Source organism: Montipora capricornis, chromosome 5 (genome assembly GCF_036669925.1).
Source record: "Montipora capricornis isolate CH-2021 chromosome 5, ASM3666992v2, whole genome shotgun sequence".
NCBI lineage: Eukaryota > Metazoa > Cnidaria > Anthozoa > Scleractinia > Acroporidae > Montipora > Montipora capricornis.
In genome coordinates, this window is record NC_090887.1 from 19,871,068 (window position 1) to 19,891,078 (window position 20,011).

General features: G+C 37.6%; 1 protein-coding gene across 2 annotated transcripts in view; it reads left to right on the forward strand.

Annotated features, from left to right (window-relative positions):
* Nucleotides 1–6,568: 6,568 nt before the first annotated feature.
* LOC138049828 (protein single-minded-like) overlaps nucleotides 6,569–20,011 on the forward strand; it is a 30,200-nt gene continuing 16,757 nt past the window's right edge. For both annotated transcript variants that reach the window (XM_068896279.1, XM_068896280.1), the window contains exons 1-5: nucleotides 6,569–6,880; nucleotides 13,949–14,118; nucleotides 15,458–15,552; nucleotides 16,216–16,305; nucleotides 17,107–17,205. In XM_068896279.1, coding sequence (XP_068752380.1) covers nucleotides 6,843–6,880; nucleotides 13,949–14,118; nucleotides 15,458–15,552; nucleotides 16,216–16,305; nucleotides 17,107–17,205 — 492 coding nt within the window. In that variant the 5' untranslated portion in view covers nucleotides 6,569–6,842. The remainder of the gene's footprint in view (nucleotides 6,881–13,948; nucleotides 14,119–15,457; nucleotides 15,553–16,215; nucleotides 16,306–17,106; nucleotides 17,206–20,011) is intronic.

Here is a 20,011-nt window from a genome sequence, read left to right on the forward strand (position 1 = left end):
ACTTTCAAATGGTTTCCAACCTTTTGTACGTGAGGGGGTGGTTCTCGTGTTGAATGAATGAAATGGAGGAGACTCTTTCATGGTCTGCTACTGTTTCCTAGTGACCTTTTAAATCTTGGTTAACAAGATATATAATAAATTGCTCCAAAACTACATAACAGTGACAACTGACGATAGGTTTTGAAGGTCGAGGGTTCAAGCCGTGATTTGACTATAAAACTCAACAGTGATAAGAGCGCGTTACACACATCATATTTTCATTTTTTTGTTCAAGCTTTTGTTTACACCATAAGTGCTTCGAATATTGCTCGTTTTTTCAATCAATGCACAAGCAGGCTTAAACTCACAAACATGTATGCTCAATTTACGTAAAGTATTACAGCTTTTATCTAGGAGAAATAAAATGCATAAAAGAAATCTTATCTTCTGGCATGGAAAAGATGGAAAATCAACTTCCTTCAGTGTTGCAGTATCGTAAGCATTTGTTTCTGTTTGAGGTGATTTGGGCTGGCCACAAAACCCGATAAGGCAGCATCAGTAATGTTAGGGTTAGGGTTAGGGTTGGTAGGTGTTTTAATATCTATTTTGTCGTGATAAAGTTTGTAAAATATTTCCTGTTACTCCCTTATCTCACATTTCGCCTGATCCCTTTTGACGTTAATTTTTCAGCCTCTCCCCCCTCCCCTCCCCCCACTTTTAAAATCATTTTTTTTCGCTTCCCCCCCCCCCCCCCCCACATCTTTTCAGCCCCGCCTACTACTCTTGAAGGATGTTAGTGTTTTTGAGTGCATCGCTTTTGACTTCTCCTTCAGGCGAAACTATAACAGCGAGCGTTCAAGAGACTCAACCGACCTCTTCGGTCTCTGTCTACTAGTACTAAATCAAGTTTTAATTTTATTTTACCAGCCCGTGCAAGGTACAACGGAAGGCATCAAGGAAATTAATTAAGGCATTTACGAAGTTAAATAAAAACTTGAAGCTCAAACGAAAAATGAACATAGAGATATTTCCGGACCTTTAAGCTTAAGGCGTGAGTACGTGTCATTTTGAAGAGGCTTTGTCCGGTGAATTCAACATTGGCAAAATCTATTTGTTCACGACATAAGTGCCTCTGTATATTTTTGATACATTTCAATGACGTTTTTTTCGTTGCGAAAGAGGCATATAAAATGCACTATATTCACATTTAAATAAGTAGACGGATTTTTAAGAGTTTAGCCAGAAACTTTACCGGAAACATAGGGAAGCATAAAGACCGTAGCCTTAGTTAGAGCAGACTGATCCAAGTTCAAGTTCAAGTTCATTTCATTCACACTTATTCAACTACAATACAAAAACAGGAAGAATAAAAAAAATAAAACTTACCAAAAAAAAAAGAAAGAAAACAAATAAATTACAGTAAGTTACAACAATCTGAAAGGATAGCTATAATAATATTATGTAAAATGATATTACGTTACTGACATAATTGAAAAAAAAATTGCTGCTAGAAACACCTATAGACGATGTGGCGACGAAGCCCAAATTCTATACATTGTATTAAACATGACAAAAGAGGACAAAAGAGAAAGGAAATCTTAAGATTATCAGTAATCAATTAACTAGAATCTCAATCTGTATTCCACTGTAGTACTGCACATCTTTATCATAGAAACATTCAATCGCTCTTGTCTTATTAATTCAGCCAAATTTGGCTAAATTAATTACATGCCCAACTGTCAAGTAGAAAGAGTTCGTATTCCTTTTTTTTAAACTGTAGCAGGTCTGTGATGCCACTACGCTAAACCTTGCTAGGCCATCAAAATGGCCTGTACAGGTTTTGATTCGTGGCATACCTGGTATTATAATTATGGACGGCCGAAGCTGGTTGAACTAAATCATCCAGTTTACAAGTGACCGATTACGAATTTACGAGTGTCCGTTGAACAAAGTTTTGTTGTGTTTCACAAATGTGGCAGTGCTTCTGAGTTAAAGGTTTGGGAACAGCTGAAATTATAACTATGGCCGTTGTCAAAAGAGAGATCAGAAATCCCAGAAGACCACTGAGCTCTAGCATCTTAAGCTCACAATATTTCAACAGACTTTGTGTACACATTTAAATGCGACTTTCAAGTGCCTGTATTGTTACACACTTTCATCAAAATCGAATATTCTTGAAAATCGAGCGCATTGGTTTTTTTTTATTCGAGTCCTCCAGTGCCTTGTTAATAATTGAGGAGACCCAGGGACTTTAGGGAACAAAAGGATCATAGTAATTTACTTAAAGGGAAAAAAAGGAATTGTTGTTTCACAGACTTGATCAATTTTCAAACTTAACATTTTCTGACTTTCTGAGAATTTCCAATAATTTGTTTTTATGTGGGAAAAATGCCATTGACCACTGGATTTCTCCATCCGGCCTGGTGAGTATGATGTAAACTTCTCTGACGAGCTTGGAACGAGTGCCAAAACCTCAGGCTTTCAGTAACTTTACATGAAAACCTCAAATATAAGAGGACAGAACTGTAGGACACATACGAATTTTTGGGAACAGGAGAACGTGCAGATAGGACATTTCGGGAAAACAAATGAGAGCTTTTTCTGAGCAACAATTGACGCATACCTCCTCACCCCTTCATACCAGGCAGTAACAATCAAATTCAAAGGCATTGTACCTAACATGTAACCTAACTGTAACAAGACAAAACACTTTTCACATATCTTTCGTCAAACCGGGCTTCGGCTGACTTTACAGCGGATTAGGATCATTAGTTTGAAACTTCTTATCGGCGATAAATCTTGATATTTACGTTACACCAGCACAGTCACGGGGTCAGTCACGCTGTCATCAAATCGTGGTCAGACTGACACGAACCAAGAAACCACAAGTTACAGGAAGATTTTAGAATAGGTTAATTCTGTAACAAGTAGGTTAAGGGAGTTTTAGATTATGCCAATACTTTAACCAACTCAGCTTGTCAGTCTGGATAAGGTTATTATCGTCATTTGTCATTGGTCACTTTACACGTGCAAAATGACCTTTGCAACATGCAGGGTTGACGTCAAACACGTGCAGCTCATCAACTCATTAGCATAGGGTCACTGAAGTTAACGCCAATATTGATTCTTTACGACAATACCATAATTTACGTAGGACTGGAGGCGATTGTGGTCAGAATTGATTTATTGGTGCTGGTAGTTGAACCATACTGAATAGTTTGTCAATGCATAAGTAAGCATTATGACATTTTTCTTCCGATTAAGCGGTGTCGAATGATGAAATGGCTCGATATAAGAAAGAGAAGTGAAAATACACTAGTTTCAGTTATCTTGCCAGATTGGACGGCCCCTTTCGGTTTCACCATTCCTGAGAGACTGCAGTTAGTCATAAAACATGAACCATTGGATATGAAAGTCAGCCTAATCTCGACTTAACGAGTGCTGTTGTCTTCGACGCGACAGACAATTTATTTATCACATTTCTCAGTAAAATCTAAGTGTGGTATAGAACCTCGAGACAAACAAAATGTGCAGCCTCAAACTCTCGGTCTCGGTCAGTTTTGTTTAGGATAGTTTAGGGTATGGTTTCCGATGCAGATTTTTTGTAACAACAATAAAAGCAAGATGACACACGCTAACACCAACCCGGTAACAACCCGGTGTGGCCAACACATCACGCATGCGCACAACCATTTTACCCGTCAATTAGCAGCCATGGACAGCCGTTTCGGCCTTTTGGGCCTCATCTGCATGGCGTAGCTAACATACCAATCATAAAAGCCGCTTAACAGCTGCGTTCCGGACTCACAATTCACATTTCTGGGCCTTTCGTTGCCCCTGGGTTCCAAAGGCGGATAAAAACTAGTTTTTTTCAATTCAATTATCATTTTAAATAAATTCAAACTTTCGGTGGCTTTTAGAGTGCTCTAGTTAATCAGTCTAATCTCATTTCTAGAAAATTGTGTCCGGATGAATTTTTGATAAAGTAATCAAAGTTTGTGTTGTGCACGTGTTCAACCCAGGGGGGAAATCAACCAAGTGGCTGCTTTCATCCTTGAAATCCCGTCTTAGTGAAATCTAGTGTCACCTGAACCGCTTAAAAATTTGGTACAAGTTGCCGCAACTTAGTTTTATTCAAAGACTGGGAAAATATATTAAACCCCTAAAAGTTGCCCAAATTTACCCACATTTAATCACTTTTGAAAGGAGTGTTTATAGCTTTTTAACCCTTTTTTCAATCTTTCTTTTCTTTCTGACCGAGAAGGTTTTGCAGAAGAAATATAGGACGAGAACATGGTGAGCAGTACACCATGTGCGAGCGGGGGGCGGAGATCAGAGTAGCATCGAAGGTGAAAAAAATTTAGAGATATGACAAGAAAAACTTCTTGTCGCTATATAAGCTGAAAAGATCCCAAAACCAACCCTAGCCGTAATCGTAAACCAACTGCAAATAAAAAAGGTTCCATACATTTAAAAAAGATCAAGAATACTACTTTCTAGACCAAAAGCATAATTATGTAAGAGAATTCATAATTAAAAAATGACCCACCCTTCAAATAAGTTCTTGGGTAGGGAAGAAACTTGCGCGTGGGTGACAGCTGGCTCAATTCCCGTCAAATAAAATGGAAAACAATGTTGTCTAGAGTGTACCAGCCGTCTGTCAAGAGTGAGAGATGGTAATTATCTTTTTCTGCGGTTTTGTTGTCTGAAAACTGAAATTTTAATTTATCAATCAGTAGGCAAATACAGTGTAGGCGAAGATATCAATAAAGGAGGTTACCTGACATGACTCTCTTTGACCGCTTCTTTTTTTTGTTCGTAACAAAGTGAAACATGGTATACCTGCTACCCCGCTGATGAAATTCGTATTGACTGACCCTTGATTTAGTTTCCACCAGTGAACTGAAAGGATTTAAACATTGTGGCCAAAACACCCGAGACTTCGAATTCTGAAGAATACAAGACAATGGTCAAGTCTTATGTAAAGAAAATTACCTTAATTAAAGATGTCGCCATTTGCTCTGTGAACCGGGGAATTGAAAGTGCGACGTAACCTTGTCTATCTTTTTTTTTTTTTTCAATACTCGGCGTAAGTGAAACAATAATAGCGAAATTGAGATCTTGTGTTCTTAAGACAACACAAAGAGAACATGTTTAAAAATACATTGAATATAGTCCGCATGAATTACAGAGTAAATGGGCAGTCAGTGTTTTTTGAATGGCCATGTTATATTTTTGACATGTACGACAAGCGTTTATAACATAAACGCTCTAAGATATTCATTTAACATCACTGACATGTTTTCATCCTTTGAACTGAGAACGTTATTACTGTCACCGTGAAAATCTTCAATCCCGCTTGCTCCTGGCCAAATGCGTTGATGGAATTTCTTCCAAACAGCTCTTAAAAGGAGACAAAATGTCGGAAATGTTCTTCCCAGGCGTAAAATATTCGTTTAAACTATTAAACTTGGAAACATCTTTTTCACACATCATGACAAAAGGAAACATTTTGCGACATTAGCGTCGCCTGGAAGCGCACAGGTTACCGACAGCCTAACACCGTAACTATTTTCGGCAAAGCTATCTATAAAATGTTCCACTACATTTCAAAAGCTTGTGGTTGACTAAAGGAAAGAGATAAGAATAAGTCATTAGGTGGATATATTTATTTATAAGATGGCAAAAATAAGAAAAGCGCATAATGAATTATAAAATATAGCACGCGGAGGATTACGTACATGGTACAAGTTCTTTTCAATGGACCACCTGCCAGAAAATTCACAATATTACAAAATAACAAGATTTACGACGGGTTTTGATATAAGCTTTTAAAGTCTGGAAAAAAAAAGAGACATGACCAATTTTGTGAAACGTGCAGAAGTATCATGAAAAATCTACCCCCTGCTCTCATTTTTGCAGTGGCAAACTGTGAGAGACGGTGGTTGGCCATTAAAAAACAATTCTTAGTTCATTCAACCAACGGGCGATGTACAATGCCAAGCCACTGTTAAGATGGAAAATTTCATAAACCCTTTTTATTTTATCCCGCTGTTTGCTCTAATTACCCTTTGGCCACAAATGGCTTCGAAAGAGTTTTCAATGAAAACCTTCCATTCATGATTGGCCGAACTTGAGAAGCGTCGAACACGCAAAATAAAAGAATGCTAAGATTCAAGGAAAGCTCTTGACAAAAAGAACATTTTAAGTGGTTTTGCTGTTCAATACAATGCAAAGTGATTTTCCTTTGGCCACTTTTGTATTCATGTAAACAATAAATCAACAAAGGAGAACGTCGAGGCATATTGTTAGTTTTTTGAGGGGGGGAGGGCGAGTCCTTAGTCTCAAATTATTATCGGGTGACCCCGCAGCTACAGACATTCACTTTTCATCATTCCGCTTAAAATCCATGGTAAAAAACGCATTTGAGACAGGAATTGTTGAAATCTCATATTTTGACTAAAATGTGCGAGGAAAGGCTTTATTGCACATATGTAAATTTCCGCTGTGACAGTTACGTCACCTATTCTTTTTGCAAGTGACCAATCAGTGAGGGGCTTTTGTGCTTCAATCTTCTGCACGATTTTTTGTACTTGTGTACCGGGCGAGGGAAGGCTACCATCGAACATGGCTTCGATCGCATTACGCATCTGATGTGCATGAGCGTTGTTTAGGAACACAATCCAACTTCAGACTAGTGGTTATTGTGTTAGATTATCTCAACGCTATTTGAGAGCATCAATCCGTCTGGAAACACACGCAGATCGAGCATTAAACCCGGCGAGAGTAGAGTTCGACCGTGAAAGAACGGCCGCGAACTATGGGGGGCTGTTGAATTGTAAATTTTCATCGCAGAAGAAAACATGAGTACAGCGAAAAGAAAGAAGCGCAGTTCATCAAGGTATGATTGAGTGGAATATTACGATTTAAGTGTCATAAAAAGCGATGCGGTCGTTGCTATATAAATTGAGTGTTCGTGCTTTCATCGAAGACGACAATAAGTGCTGTTAGATAAAGATTTTTTTCAACTCGGAGCACACATTTGCAATGGTAGCTGAGAAACAAGGATTCTCCTGCCTCTCTTAGCAATCATCAGCAAAAGGCTGAGCGAACCAGTGGAAATTTCCACGTTTTTGTAGTTTTGCAAATTCTCTGAGTCCGAAAGATCTTTACTAAATTCCCGAAGTGAGGAAACGTTGTTTTAAGTCGTCGGTGTTGTGTTCGACGAGAAGAAGTCTAGCCCTTTCAAATCTTGATCAACCGAAAACCACTTAAACTCAGATTCCATTCGATTACGATTTTCAATTGATAAACGGTTTTGAGAGCCATGTTCTATTTGACAATTTATCTGTTCGCTGTCGAGTTCCTTGAGCGGATTTAGTCTCCCATTCTTAATAGAAGATAGTAAAGTTCGATGTATGACAAAGTCCTTTCCGGTCTGCATTTGTGAATGCTAGCGTTTCAAATCTGTGTTACATTTTTCGCCCACAACTTTTCATGACATTAGTTTTTCTTATTGCTCATGTCAGCGATTTCACCAACTGATGAATGACTAAATTCACCGCTTCGAGTTCTGTCAGTTAAATCACCTTGGCTGAAGGTTGAATTTGCATTCTATTCGTGGAAATGACACTGAAGTATTGTCATAAATCCCGCTTGAAAACCTTAAATTTTTTTCGAATTGATTCGTTTCCATTTCTCTAATGACTGCCACCTTAATCTTGAGTTTAGTATTTCCAAGCGAAAAGAACATTTGTATTCAGTAAAGACACTCATACTGCCCGTTAGCGAGAAATTTTTCCTTCTTGTAAGTTTGAGTTTATATTTGATGCTCCGTGGCGCCGCTTATAAAGTGGTGTATTGCGAGTGATGTGACCTTTGACAGCACAACATACTTTTACAGCCTTAAATGCGAAAGAAATAAATGTTCGATCCATAATTTTCATGTAATAGAGACAACATAACATGAAAAGTAGTTTTCGTGCGCGCTGTAGATGCGGACTATCAAAGGAGGCAAAGACAGCATTCCATCTTCATAAGGCAAACTTCTGTTGACGATGCTTGCATCCTTAAGAAATCTCCCGCTCATTTATGCTAACCTTTTTTATTTTTTGATAAATCAACTTTTTTTAAGGTCGTGGTCGTGATTTATTCAACTCTGTGCTCCTGCTGTGGCGAACTAGAGCTTTTGTTCGGTGGAGTTGTACCCGCCGTATTTGTGTTTTTGCGAGTTTCAGATGATCGACAGAGATTTTACCTCGATGCACGGAAGCAATCTCTCGCCTTCTGTTGGTCCTAATTACGTGATTCTTGTCTCTTTTTACTCTTTGAAGACTCCTTAAGCATTTTATAATGTTTTTGGGGCTATTCGTTCCATATTTTGAGTCCACCCAGGTCGACATCTTTTCTCCTCCATGGTCATAATAATTTATGTCAGAGGAAAACAACTCGCAAGACGGCCTACATTATTTCAAGCGTGTTATTGCGGTTTTTTGCTGCTTTTTCTCAACTGGCTAGAAACTACTCACATTATTATCTGCTAAAGTCGATTTTATTGATATACTTTGAAAATTAAGGGCTCGCGAGGACTGAAAAAGCGCGAAAGCGTCTCTCATCCTTTGAACATTTTTGAAATGTTTTAGGCAATTTGCATATTCAGCTGGCCTGTCAAATAATTTGTTCCATTTTCTATTTTCATGGCTATACACATGTCTTTTATCTTAGGTGTGTGGCGCTCGATTCTTATGCAAATTGTGACTTGAAAGTTTCATTTTTGAGGTTCGCTGAGCTCGATAAGTGGTTTCAGAGAGGGTTTCAGAAGGAGAATGTAAAATCGACGTTGCTTTCGAGCTTTCTGTGACTGTGTCTGAAGAAAGATCAAACCGATTCAATTCTTGTCCGTCAGCGTGTTATTTGGTGTATGGAAACCCCATTGAGCTTAGTAGCTTAAATTCCTTTTCCACTTTGACACTTTAGGGGAAAAATAAACAGCTTTTGTTATTTTCATCGCTAAAAAGCACCACGCACTATTCCTTGTTTATAATTTTTCGTGTCTATTAAAAATGACTGCGGTTTCACCACTGCCCTTCAAGGTCAGACGTTGAATTGGCAATGCTATCTGGCATTCATTGAGACTATCTCAGATTCTTTGATTTGAGTGAAATTCGCTGACCTTCCTGTTTGCGATCCAAAAATCGTAAATAGGAAAACCGTTAGGCTAAGCATTAAGCTCAATTAAATTGTAGGAAACGTGGATTTGCATACACAGCATTTTACCATTTCTATATTCCCAATTGTTTGATGTTTATCTTTCATTTTGGTTTTACAAATGCTTCAAGCATTCAGATACTGTTCTCCGTGTTAAAAATTTTGACATAACTCAATTTGTGACATGTTTGAGTATGAAAAGTTGTGTTGACAGCTACTTGAAAGAGTAGGCCCAAAGAATTTGAATTATGCAATAATGGCTTGAGTATGTCAGCCAAAGAAACAATTACTTTTCCAAGTACCAAGAAACAAGGGTATTTCCTTTGGGGAAACAGCTAAGGCTCTCATCGCGGATTTGCCCTCAAAAATTTACGATGTAACTATTTCACAGAGCAATATTCACTGACCCAAACACTCATTTACACAAAAATATAAGAAATCATAATATTTTATCAGTCAGAGTGGTAAGAATAAGGAGCTTAACCTCAGACGAATCTGTTGTTTCTCTACTTCTGTCTGGACAATAGTTGTTTCATTTTTATTTTTCTTAAACAAGAGGGAATGTTCGACAACTCTCTCTTTACACAAGTCTATCATCTTTCAAGGTGGCCTGAGAGACATTTGATATCCTTATATGACTTGATTCTTTGTTTCTTTTATGCATACTTTCAATGTTGAGATAAAAATATATTTATCATTAAATTGTTATGTGATAACCTCACTTCGGGATACCATAAAGCCATGATTGAAGTGACGCCACGAACAAAATATGCCAAATGTTAGTTATCAGATCCACATTATTGTTTTCCCTTAAAACATTCCTTTGATGTTTGAATTCCAAAAACTATTTTAAAGACTTTTTGGGAGCTCACAAATCATCAGTGATGGTAAAATACCAACTTACAAACAAGTTTTGTCTATGATGGATGTTAAAGGTTCATTTGACGAAAGGAGAAAATGGCCAAAAAATTGTTTAATTAAAAAAAAAAACAATGAAGAATGAGTAGCAACATGACCAACATATCATGTTTTCATAGCCAAGTGAAAACACTTGAAATTTGTAACAATAACTGTTTTTACAGATTGTGTAAACTTGAATTTCACTGCAATCAGTTTTTTTTTTAATTTGGCTTGTGCATTGTCGTGAGGTGTGTGCCTTGATCCCGCTGAAATGCCCTCTTTAGTTTAAGTTCATTTCTTTGATACTGTAAAAATAGTTTCTAAGTGGAATACTCAAATGTGCTTTACAACAGTCAGCGTGGGCAACTATTTAAAATGAAAGTAAACATGGTTATAAAAGCTCCTGTCCAGCTGGTAGATCTGGAATTCATGACCACCAAAGACAAATCTGGACAGAGGCCAGGGCAAGATTTACATGTATACCACCAGTATCTGCATACAAAGAGCATGTTCATTGAAATCTAGTACCCCATTCATTCTTCCTTTTAAGACCCTGGACATAAGCAAGACTTACAGAGCATTTTTCCTTTAACAGGTTGTGTCTTTCATAGCTGTGTATTTTGGAAGTAATTTGGTGACTTAAAAGGAATTGTTCATTAACTATATCTAGCTATTTTCTCAAGACAATAATAAATGATTGGTAGCCGACCTTAATTAAACACTAGAGAACATTTATTGAGTGAAAAGACAGCTTTGAATGATTTGAGATGAATAAACAATAGACGTAATTGTGCGTAAATGACAGCTAACAGGATTTTGGTTGGGGAAAGTTAGAAAAGCTATTTAGTGCAATTTCTGTTCGTTCACAAACCTTTTTCCATGTCACCTTCTCATGTCATTCGGAAAATTGATGAACTTTCAACTCTAACTAAATAAACTGAGAATAGCAAAGATGGTTTGTGTGGTGGGTGATGCCGTGGGTGATGCCGTATGTAACAAAGGGCTGTTGACTATTGGTGTTCCTCAAGGTTCCATTATTGGTTGGTTGATTCTGCACTAAACATCCTGGCTTAGAAATTGACAGTAGACTCTCCTGGTCGAAACACATTGACAAAGTGTGCAAAACTGTGTCCTCTGGTACAGGGGTTTTACTAGAAGCTGGGACCCGTCTACTCTGAGTACAGTACCCGTCTTTGCCTTTGACTCTTTTTGGGACACGATTGGTAGAACATTATTGGACAAGTTGCAAAGACTGAAAAACAGGCAGGGCTTGACACTAATGGTAGCCAGCTAGCCACAGGCTAGTGAAATTTCAGTTTTGGCTAGTAGATTTGGAGCTTCCACTAGCCATTGGGGCTAGTAAATATTGTGAAGCAGTGGAGTTCTGGACGAAAACAAAAATGAAAATTATTTCTTATTGATAAGGCAAAAGAAGAGAATAGAAACTAACAACAAAAACTGTGAGCAGATTCTATGGCATTTACTGCCTTAGAAAATGATAAGTTAATAAAAAAAGCTGAAGAGGAAACCAATGTGGATTACAGTTTCCCCACGCCACGTTACGAAGGACTAATCACATTTGAAATCATGCGGAACTTCTCGGCTGCTGATTCCATATGCACATAACTCTGTCGCAAACAATTATTGCAAGCACTTTCAAGGAGCTTGATCACAAACAGTTTGCGTAAATGGAAATACCTTTTACGTTCATCCACAACCAATGGCCAATAATCGCCTCTGATCGCAAACAAGACACGAGATGGAAAATGTTCTATTGTTGCGTTTTGTTGGCGACGAGTAGCAATGCAAAACCGAGGAAACAACGATAATATTATGGAAACACAATCGTAAACTGTTTCTGATTGTTTGCGATCAATCAATGATATTTTTGTGCGTGTGATACGTTTTTCACGAATTAGAGGCAAGTATAAGTAATGAAGATGGCGTCCAGGTATGATTGTGGCAGTGAGGATACTCCTCAAAACAGTGTGAATTTAATGAATATCGTAAGGGAGTACCCCGCCAAATATACCTGTTGTAAAGTTCTTGATCACAAAGAGCCAGTTCCTACAGTAGAATTTGATACTGGCTATGCTGCAGCTGTGGCTGTTCCTTGAAAATGTATCGGACCCAGAATTGGTGATGCTTCTTGGCACTTCCACTTTGCCTTCTTCTTCTTTGCAAGAGTTCCAACATAAGAAGAAGTTAAACATGACGCAAAATTTAATTCTGCTTTTATATTTGCACCCTTTTCTTACGATGACACGAGATCAAGTTGCGTAAAGCAATCATGCCTATGGAAAACAGGATCACAAACACAAACGCAAAAAGTGACAGTGTTTGTTCGAGCCAATGCAAACTGTTTGCAGTGTTGTTACATGTATATGAAAGGAGGTCACATACTTGTTTAGAAATTGAATCCAAATATAATTTATTTCAAGTAAAAAAAAGAAAGAGATAATGTGGAACGACTTATCACGTTTACTAGGAATGGTAAATTGTGCATTTTTTACTTTATTCCGTGTTTTCCATACTCCAGTGCATTTTGTGAGTTGCAAAGTTTTGGCAACGGTTTGGTGAGAATTGGCCACAAAAACTTTGTTTCATGAGAAAAATACGGGAAGCTGTACACTCCAGCATATTTGCGACACTGTTGCGAGGATGGACATGAGAACATGAGAATGTTTACTAAAAGCATGAGTTGTGTTGCAAATGTGGAATTTTTTTCGTGATAGTTTTTACAAATGAATGAAACTGCGTATGACGATACTGGCTTGTACACCTTTAGATTTGGCTAGTGGAATCAGACCTGATACTAGCCACTAGGCTAGTGAGCTAAAAAGTTAGTCTCGAGCCCTGTCAGGGCTGTCAGGGTGATAGCTACTTCCTCTTTTGACGGACAACCTGATGTCCAGCAACTTCATTAGGACAACCTTCAAACTAGACGCCTGGAGCAAATCGTCTCCATCATGTTTGGAGTGTATCAGGGTTCATTCCCTGAATGCTTGAGTGTTATATTTGCCAAGTGTTCACTCACAACTAGTTATGGCCTCAGGAGTGCAAGCAATAATAACTATTTTATCACTTGCCCTTGATGCTCATAATTGCAAGAGAGTTATAGTACAGAGGAGTGTTCTATGGAATCAGCTGTCATCAGACACTGAGACTGCCTCTTCCTTGCACTTTAAGCTGCCTTATGTCAGAACAATTTTATGTTATATATTCTTCTTTTTGTAGTTAGCTAGAGGTAGGTAATTTATTTTAGTACCTTTCTTTTGTATTTTACTCATGGCTACTTGAAAAGCACCTTTTCTTAGTGTATTTTTACTGTGATGAAAGAAAGGCTATTATTATGGGCAGTATACTACATCTGGATGCCAAATCTGAATTTGAACCATGAGCTAGGTGGTACAACCGAAAAAAGTAGTCTCTGTAGATACCATAAAACTAAATAAAACTAGTACAATAAAGTGTCATTTAGATTCTATAGGTCGGATCTTGTATAGTCCTATTTTCTTTATCTGAATGTTGTTATTTACGACTCTCTAGCATAAAACCTTGAAGGATCTTGCAATGTTCGAACTACTGCACAAAAACAGATTTCTGTATTTGTCGCAGCACCTCTCTACTGCATCCTCCCAATAGCTTCTTTGTTATTGTTGTTGTTGTTGTTGTTGTTATTATTGTTATTGTTATTGTTATTGTTATTGTTATTATTATTATTATTATTATTATTGTTATAGAGGGAGTCGGCCATGGGAGTGAAGCTGGTATTAGTAAAAGCAACCATCTTCCATTCAAAATAATAGTTGTAGATTTCCTACGGCAACCACTAATTAATGACTTTTTTTCATGTTTTCAGTCTCAAAGGGTCATTGAATCCTTCCAAACGTCACCGTGACCGCTTCAACATAGAATTAGATAATCTTGCCAAGTTACTTCCATTTCCTCATGATGTGATACAGAAATTGGACAAACTGTCAATCCTTAGACTGTCTGCCAGCTACCTAAGGGCAAAGAATTTCTTCAAAGGTATGAAAGGTTTTGTAGCTTTGAACTTTGAGCCATCCTACTTCAAGGTACCTCTCACCTGAAAATTTTGCAGTGCCAAAATACCGTCATTTTCATCTAAGCGTGGACACATGACGGGAAAACGTGTTCTTTGAAGTGTAAGTTTGGCAGCCGTTAACATCAGCAAACTTTTGCGTACGATAGTTTAACTGAAGGAATTTGAAGTATACATGTACTTTATCAGATTAGGGTCAATTTCTTAGGAAAAGTCTTCGATATCCAGTCTTGCTGCTGTTCTAGGAAAACTTGCATAAACATCCCTCAAACTTTGAAGGATTGAAGAGAAAACTTGACATGTTTGCAACCAGTTAGAGCATGTTTTCCCCGTGACGTGTCCACGCTTAGGTGAAAACGACCGTAATGTCTCTTGTCATTCCAAACACGTTTCTTTGTGTCATTTTATCTACAAGATGTCACTTTTTTTTTTGCGGATCATGCAAGTCATGTAAAGACGATTGGACTGACAGTCATTTGTCCCATAACCAAGTTACATGTAGTGATTCGGGCAGAGGAAGTTATCTGTGAAATTCCTGGTAATCAAGAATTCTTTCAAAACAGTAATGCATAGAACCTTTTTGATGTCAAATGAAGGATAGATCCTTTCTTCTCACACTTGGTATTGGAACTAAGTGACTACAAGTCTTAGAATTTGAAACATAGAATCCAGCCACTTGCATTAATGTTACTGCATTTCTTGTAATTCCGCGGAATTCATTCTCAAACGGCCAAACTGCGTTTTGGCTTCCATCAATCAAACTTCCGACGCCAACGACAGATAATGAAGTCAATTGATGCATGACTAACCCACCAATCAGCATCTTTGGTTCCCATGGTACATTCGTATATTCAAACTTGACGCCTTTGGAAAGCGATGGAATCTGTAAGAATCTTTTTACTGAAGAATTTCTAAAAACATATCATAATATGGTGTTCAAGCTGTGAACTAAACAAAAACTCCAATTCAGTTTCCGGAGGCGGTGTCGATCTTCCTCGCTATGTTCAGAAATTTGATTGGTGGAAACCAAAACACGGTTTGGCGCTTAGCGCGTGAAGGTGAGATTCCGCAGAATTATGAAGAACATATTAAGACATGTATCAGTTACATGTATGTTAAAACATACCATCATTGGTAGAATGATAAGTGTAGACAATGAAAACTGTGTAGTGATGGATTAAAATTTGTTATTAGCTTTGCCATGTAACCACAACAAAATATGGTGTTTCCTTAGCTGATCCATTGCTGAGTGAATTAATAGAGAACATCATCAACTGCTGTGGTATGTCTTAATATTGCTTTCAGGTCAACAGTGGACTGAAGAGAACCAAGTTGGAAAGCTTACTGATGGGCATGGAGAATTTGAGGGCAATGGAGTGTTTTCAAAACTTCTTTTAGATGTGAGTCTTGTTTACTGGAATTGGTGCTTGATTTGGCATTTTTTACTCGTGTTACCTTCATGGAAAGAGGCTGAGCTACAGCAGTGTATCGGCAAGCATGCAGTCCCTCTGCGCAGTGAACCAAATTAAAGGACTTTGGTTTTTTTTACTAGATAGGGAGGGAAAGATGGGTTGACCTGAAATCCAAGTAGCCCCTATATATTTATGTATATGTATTTTTTCGAAAGATAGTTTTAACTTCAAAGTCATGCCCTTCTCTGATATTTATGCTTTGTTCATAGGGGAAGTTACTGAGCTTCACCCTGTCTTTTTTTACCAGTTTTACAAACATGCACTCATGAAATACTGCAGAGAGTAGGGGAGGGAATTCTGATGAACTAGGATCCAGTCTACAATCTTGGACATTTCAAGTGAAAAACAAAATACCACCCCACCCCCCAATTTTAATGATGAAAAAATGGTGGGCTTCAACTTGCGTGCAGATTCATCATTGATTTTGGGGGAAGGGGTTACTAATGTTTTATTTTATTTTGTCCAAGATTGTAGTTGGAAAAGTAGGAACCTTAGTCCATCATGCTGGTGAGGCTGGGATAAGTTCTGATCTTGTGAACACTCCTTTTCTTGTTGTTGGAAATGTTCTGATCTATTTGATATGTGTTTCAGGCATTAGACGGTTTTGTCATTGTTTTGACGAGAGATTTTGAAGTATTTTATGCATCAGAGACAGTTCAAGACTACCTTGGACTTGCACAGGTAGACATAATCTTCAACATCTTCTCTATCTAGAATATGAGGAAAGAGTTGCATTGATTATATATTTACAGCCATGACTCAAGGGTGTTTAGCAAGAGCTGGAAATGAAGAGACTGATATTTTTCTGTCAGAGTGGGGTAGACTAAACCTTGAAAGAAGGGTGACAGGGGAGCAGGGGTGGCGCAGTGGTGAGAGCACTCTCCTCCCACCAGTGTGAGGCAGGTTCGGTTCCTGGACCCGGTGCCATAAGTCGGTAGAGTTGTTGTTGGTTCTCTACTGTGCTCCAAGAGTCCCCCCCCCCCCTCAGCCAAAACCAGCATACAGCTGATTCCAGCTGGCTGTAAGCTGTGCTCCAAGGTCACACATGGACCATGTAGCGGCAGCCAGAGGCACCATAGTATGCTTTCGGTTCGACCTTGTTGAGCTGCGTCCTTGCTGTACTTGCGACGACAATTATCATAATCATTATCAGTGACAAAGCAAGCTTTTGCTTGCACTATAGTTTGTTTTCACTTGACATGACCATCTTGTGTTTGCGGTTATGCTTGCACTTGAAAACCAGGCTTAACGTCAAGGAAATAGATTTTTCTCCAAAGAGACGTGCAGTTTGAGGAAGTTAGATAGAGCAACACTTTAAACAAAATCAGTACTATCACCAAAAAGACCTGAGGTGCAAAAAGCAATGGACTTCTCTTTCTGGTTTGGGAGGTGGAGAAGCGTGTTGCAATATTCTGAGATAAGTTCTGACCGTGGGTGCTCTCATAGGTTTTGCGTGACTCATCCTTTACCGCTTATGTTTAGGCCAGTGTCATTCATCAAGATTTTTTGAGATTCATTCATGTTGATGACCATGATCTCATCAGGAAAAATCTACAACCTTTCCCAGAGGAAGAAGAACAGGTATGAAAAGTCAATATTTTTGAGACGCAGTGGATGTGTGGATGTTTTCGTGGTAATAAAACTAACTTTAGAAATCTGATCTTGGGTGGGAGAAGGTGTGAAAAAATATTGACGCAGATAGTGCAAGATCCCAGATATTTTTTGTTGTGGGAATTATGTCAAATCAGAGTACAGAAAAATAGCCTGAATTAATTCTTCAGTTGCATGTCTTCACCTGATACCATTTAGGTGGCCCTTTGATTGCTTTAATCAAAAGTTTCATTTGGAGTTGCATTATTATGCTGCAGCATGCGCTATCTCTAAGTACTGAATGCAAAACTGTAATGAGGCAATTTCTTCTTGTTCAAATTTCACAGCACATACAGTGTAATTATGTTTCAGAGCTCTTAAAATCAGTGCAACGTAGTAGTAATCCTGTTACAGTCAGACAAAACATAGACAGTTCTTATCCTGGGCTTCCTTAATCTGATTATTTAACAAAATATCAAGATAAATTATTGTTTGTGATAAGATGACTTGGGTGTGTGATCTTCACAAAAGCACAATGAAAAACCTCTACTACTTTTTCATACCAAAAATAATTGCATGGATTTGGTCAAATGTTTATGTAGTTTTGAAAGCCAGTGGCAGCTCCCTTCTGAAGGTAGGGGTCACTAACCCTGGTGAAGTGACTTATCATGACATGCAGTTGCACAGAGACTTGGGGGACCCATTGACTGTGATTTAGGATAAACCCAAAGGTGTTTGCACTGTGGGCTAAGCTACTCAAGCTGTAGGTGATGTGTTTGTTTGATCCTTGATCCTTTTCTTTAAGCCTAAATTCATGGTAGAAAAGATTAAAAAAAAATTCATCACAGCTAATCAATTAAAAACGTGGAGCTGGTTTAACTTTTGTAATTTTAACGTGAAGTAGGGTTTTCTGTTTGAAGGTGTTCCTTAGGAGGATTATTGTTAATAACATTCCATTTTGACAACCTAAAAGAAAGTTGTCTTCAGAGCCCAGTCAGCAACAAATAGGCCTGAGTAGTAGCACTACAGCTTTAGCTCTCCAAAGGAAAGTAATCAACCATTTTATTCCCAATGATGATAACACAGTGGTATTAGGAACTACTGAAATGATATTAAAAGGGTTAAATCAGTGATATTTTGGAGTACCTTTTGGATATTGGAATGGCACAATGATGGTGATTTATGCCAGTACAGTAGCTTGGCTCTATTCATCAAATGATATGACTCTATTTGATTCTGCTAAGACAAATATAACCTCATGAGTGAAAGCGTCAATTTCTTTTGCAGCGTTAGCATCCAATAATCAGGCATATTTGTTGCTGACTGGACTCTGAAGACAACTTCTTTTACATTGTCAAAATGCAATGTTGTCAGCCACAGCCCAACCTCAGAACTACCCTCACGCACACTGCCTGGCAAAACATTCTCGTAGTTCATTAATTTTTTGTGGGTAGATCATGTTAAAGCTATTTTTCTAATCAGACCTCAGATAAAGCAGTATCAGTTAATAATTATTATTATTAGTTATTATTATTATTGCTCTTCAGAAAATAAATTAAACGAAAACCAAGTTTTTAAGCAACCTCCTTGATGTGGTTCTTGTAAGTTCTCCCAGACACCTTACTAACTTTTTTGGAAACATTAATTTTATTAATAACAGTTGTACTGCATGAGTAATCTATATCTGGATACCAAAATGGAAAATAATATTCTCTTGATGCATCTGTTGCCAATATTTGCTTGAGGAAAGAAAACATGGTTTATATACATGTTGTCTAGATTTTATGCAAAAGTTTCATTTCGACTTTTTGTCACAAGCATCACGGAAAATTAGAATGCATTATTTTATAAACTGCTTAACAAAATCTTCATTTTTTTTTTTTTAATTCCTGAAATTCATAAAAACAAAGCATTGTGGCGTTTGAATTATTTTGCCAGTGGAAATTAGAGGAATGATATCTTGTATTGGAACTTTGCGTGTACACTTGAGTTAATTGTTGTTGTCTGAATAAAACAATGAGATGCAAAACAAGAAAGTTGAATTAAACCTTATTAGGATATATCACATCTCTGAAATTATGAAGGAAAATATGCTTTTCACACAACCCAGCTTGTTTTTGACATTCTTAAGGACAACAGGAAATTATTAACCCACTTAGTATAATTATAATGAGATATATTTAATCTCTGATCATTTCCTTCCATCTCAATGATTAGGTTTTGTTATTCCCCTTGAATAGCAAACTTCCTCAGTTGATAATGTGGCACTCTACTTGTGTTTCGATTACGTAACTTTTTGAATTCTTTTAGTTTTGTACTTTAAGGAATTAACTGCATATTTTAGTCCAAACTTGATATTGAGTGTATTTGACAAAGAATTTGCTTTGCGTGACATTGCTTTCCCTGAGAAAATCGTTTTTATTTTCTATAATATCATGTCAACAGACTGTAAGAGACTTTTCATTAATCCAGTCCACCAAGTTCCTTAACCAGTAAACTTCTTACGATGAAACTTTCTTGATCCAGTTAATTTTTTTTTTTAAGTAGGTGTTTTTTCATACAGAAAATAATATTATTCTAAACAGAATTTTCGTCAGTAAAGTTTACTTTTAACAACATCTGCTTAGGTCCTTTAAAAAAGCTGTCCCTTTGAACTCTTTCGATCCCGAGAGTGATACTTCTTGTACATTTTGATGCTAGAGGAATTTTTATTTGTTATTGGTGGCTGCTTCAAACAAATGGAACAAGTCACACCAATTTTCATTGATATCGACAGGAATTGCACGAAATGTTTTGT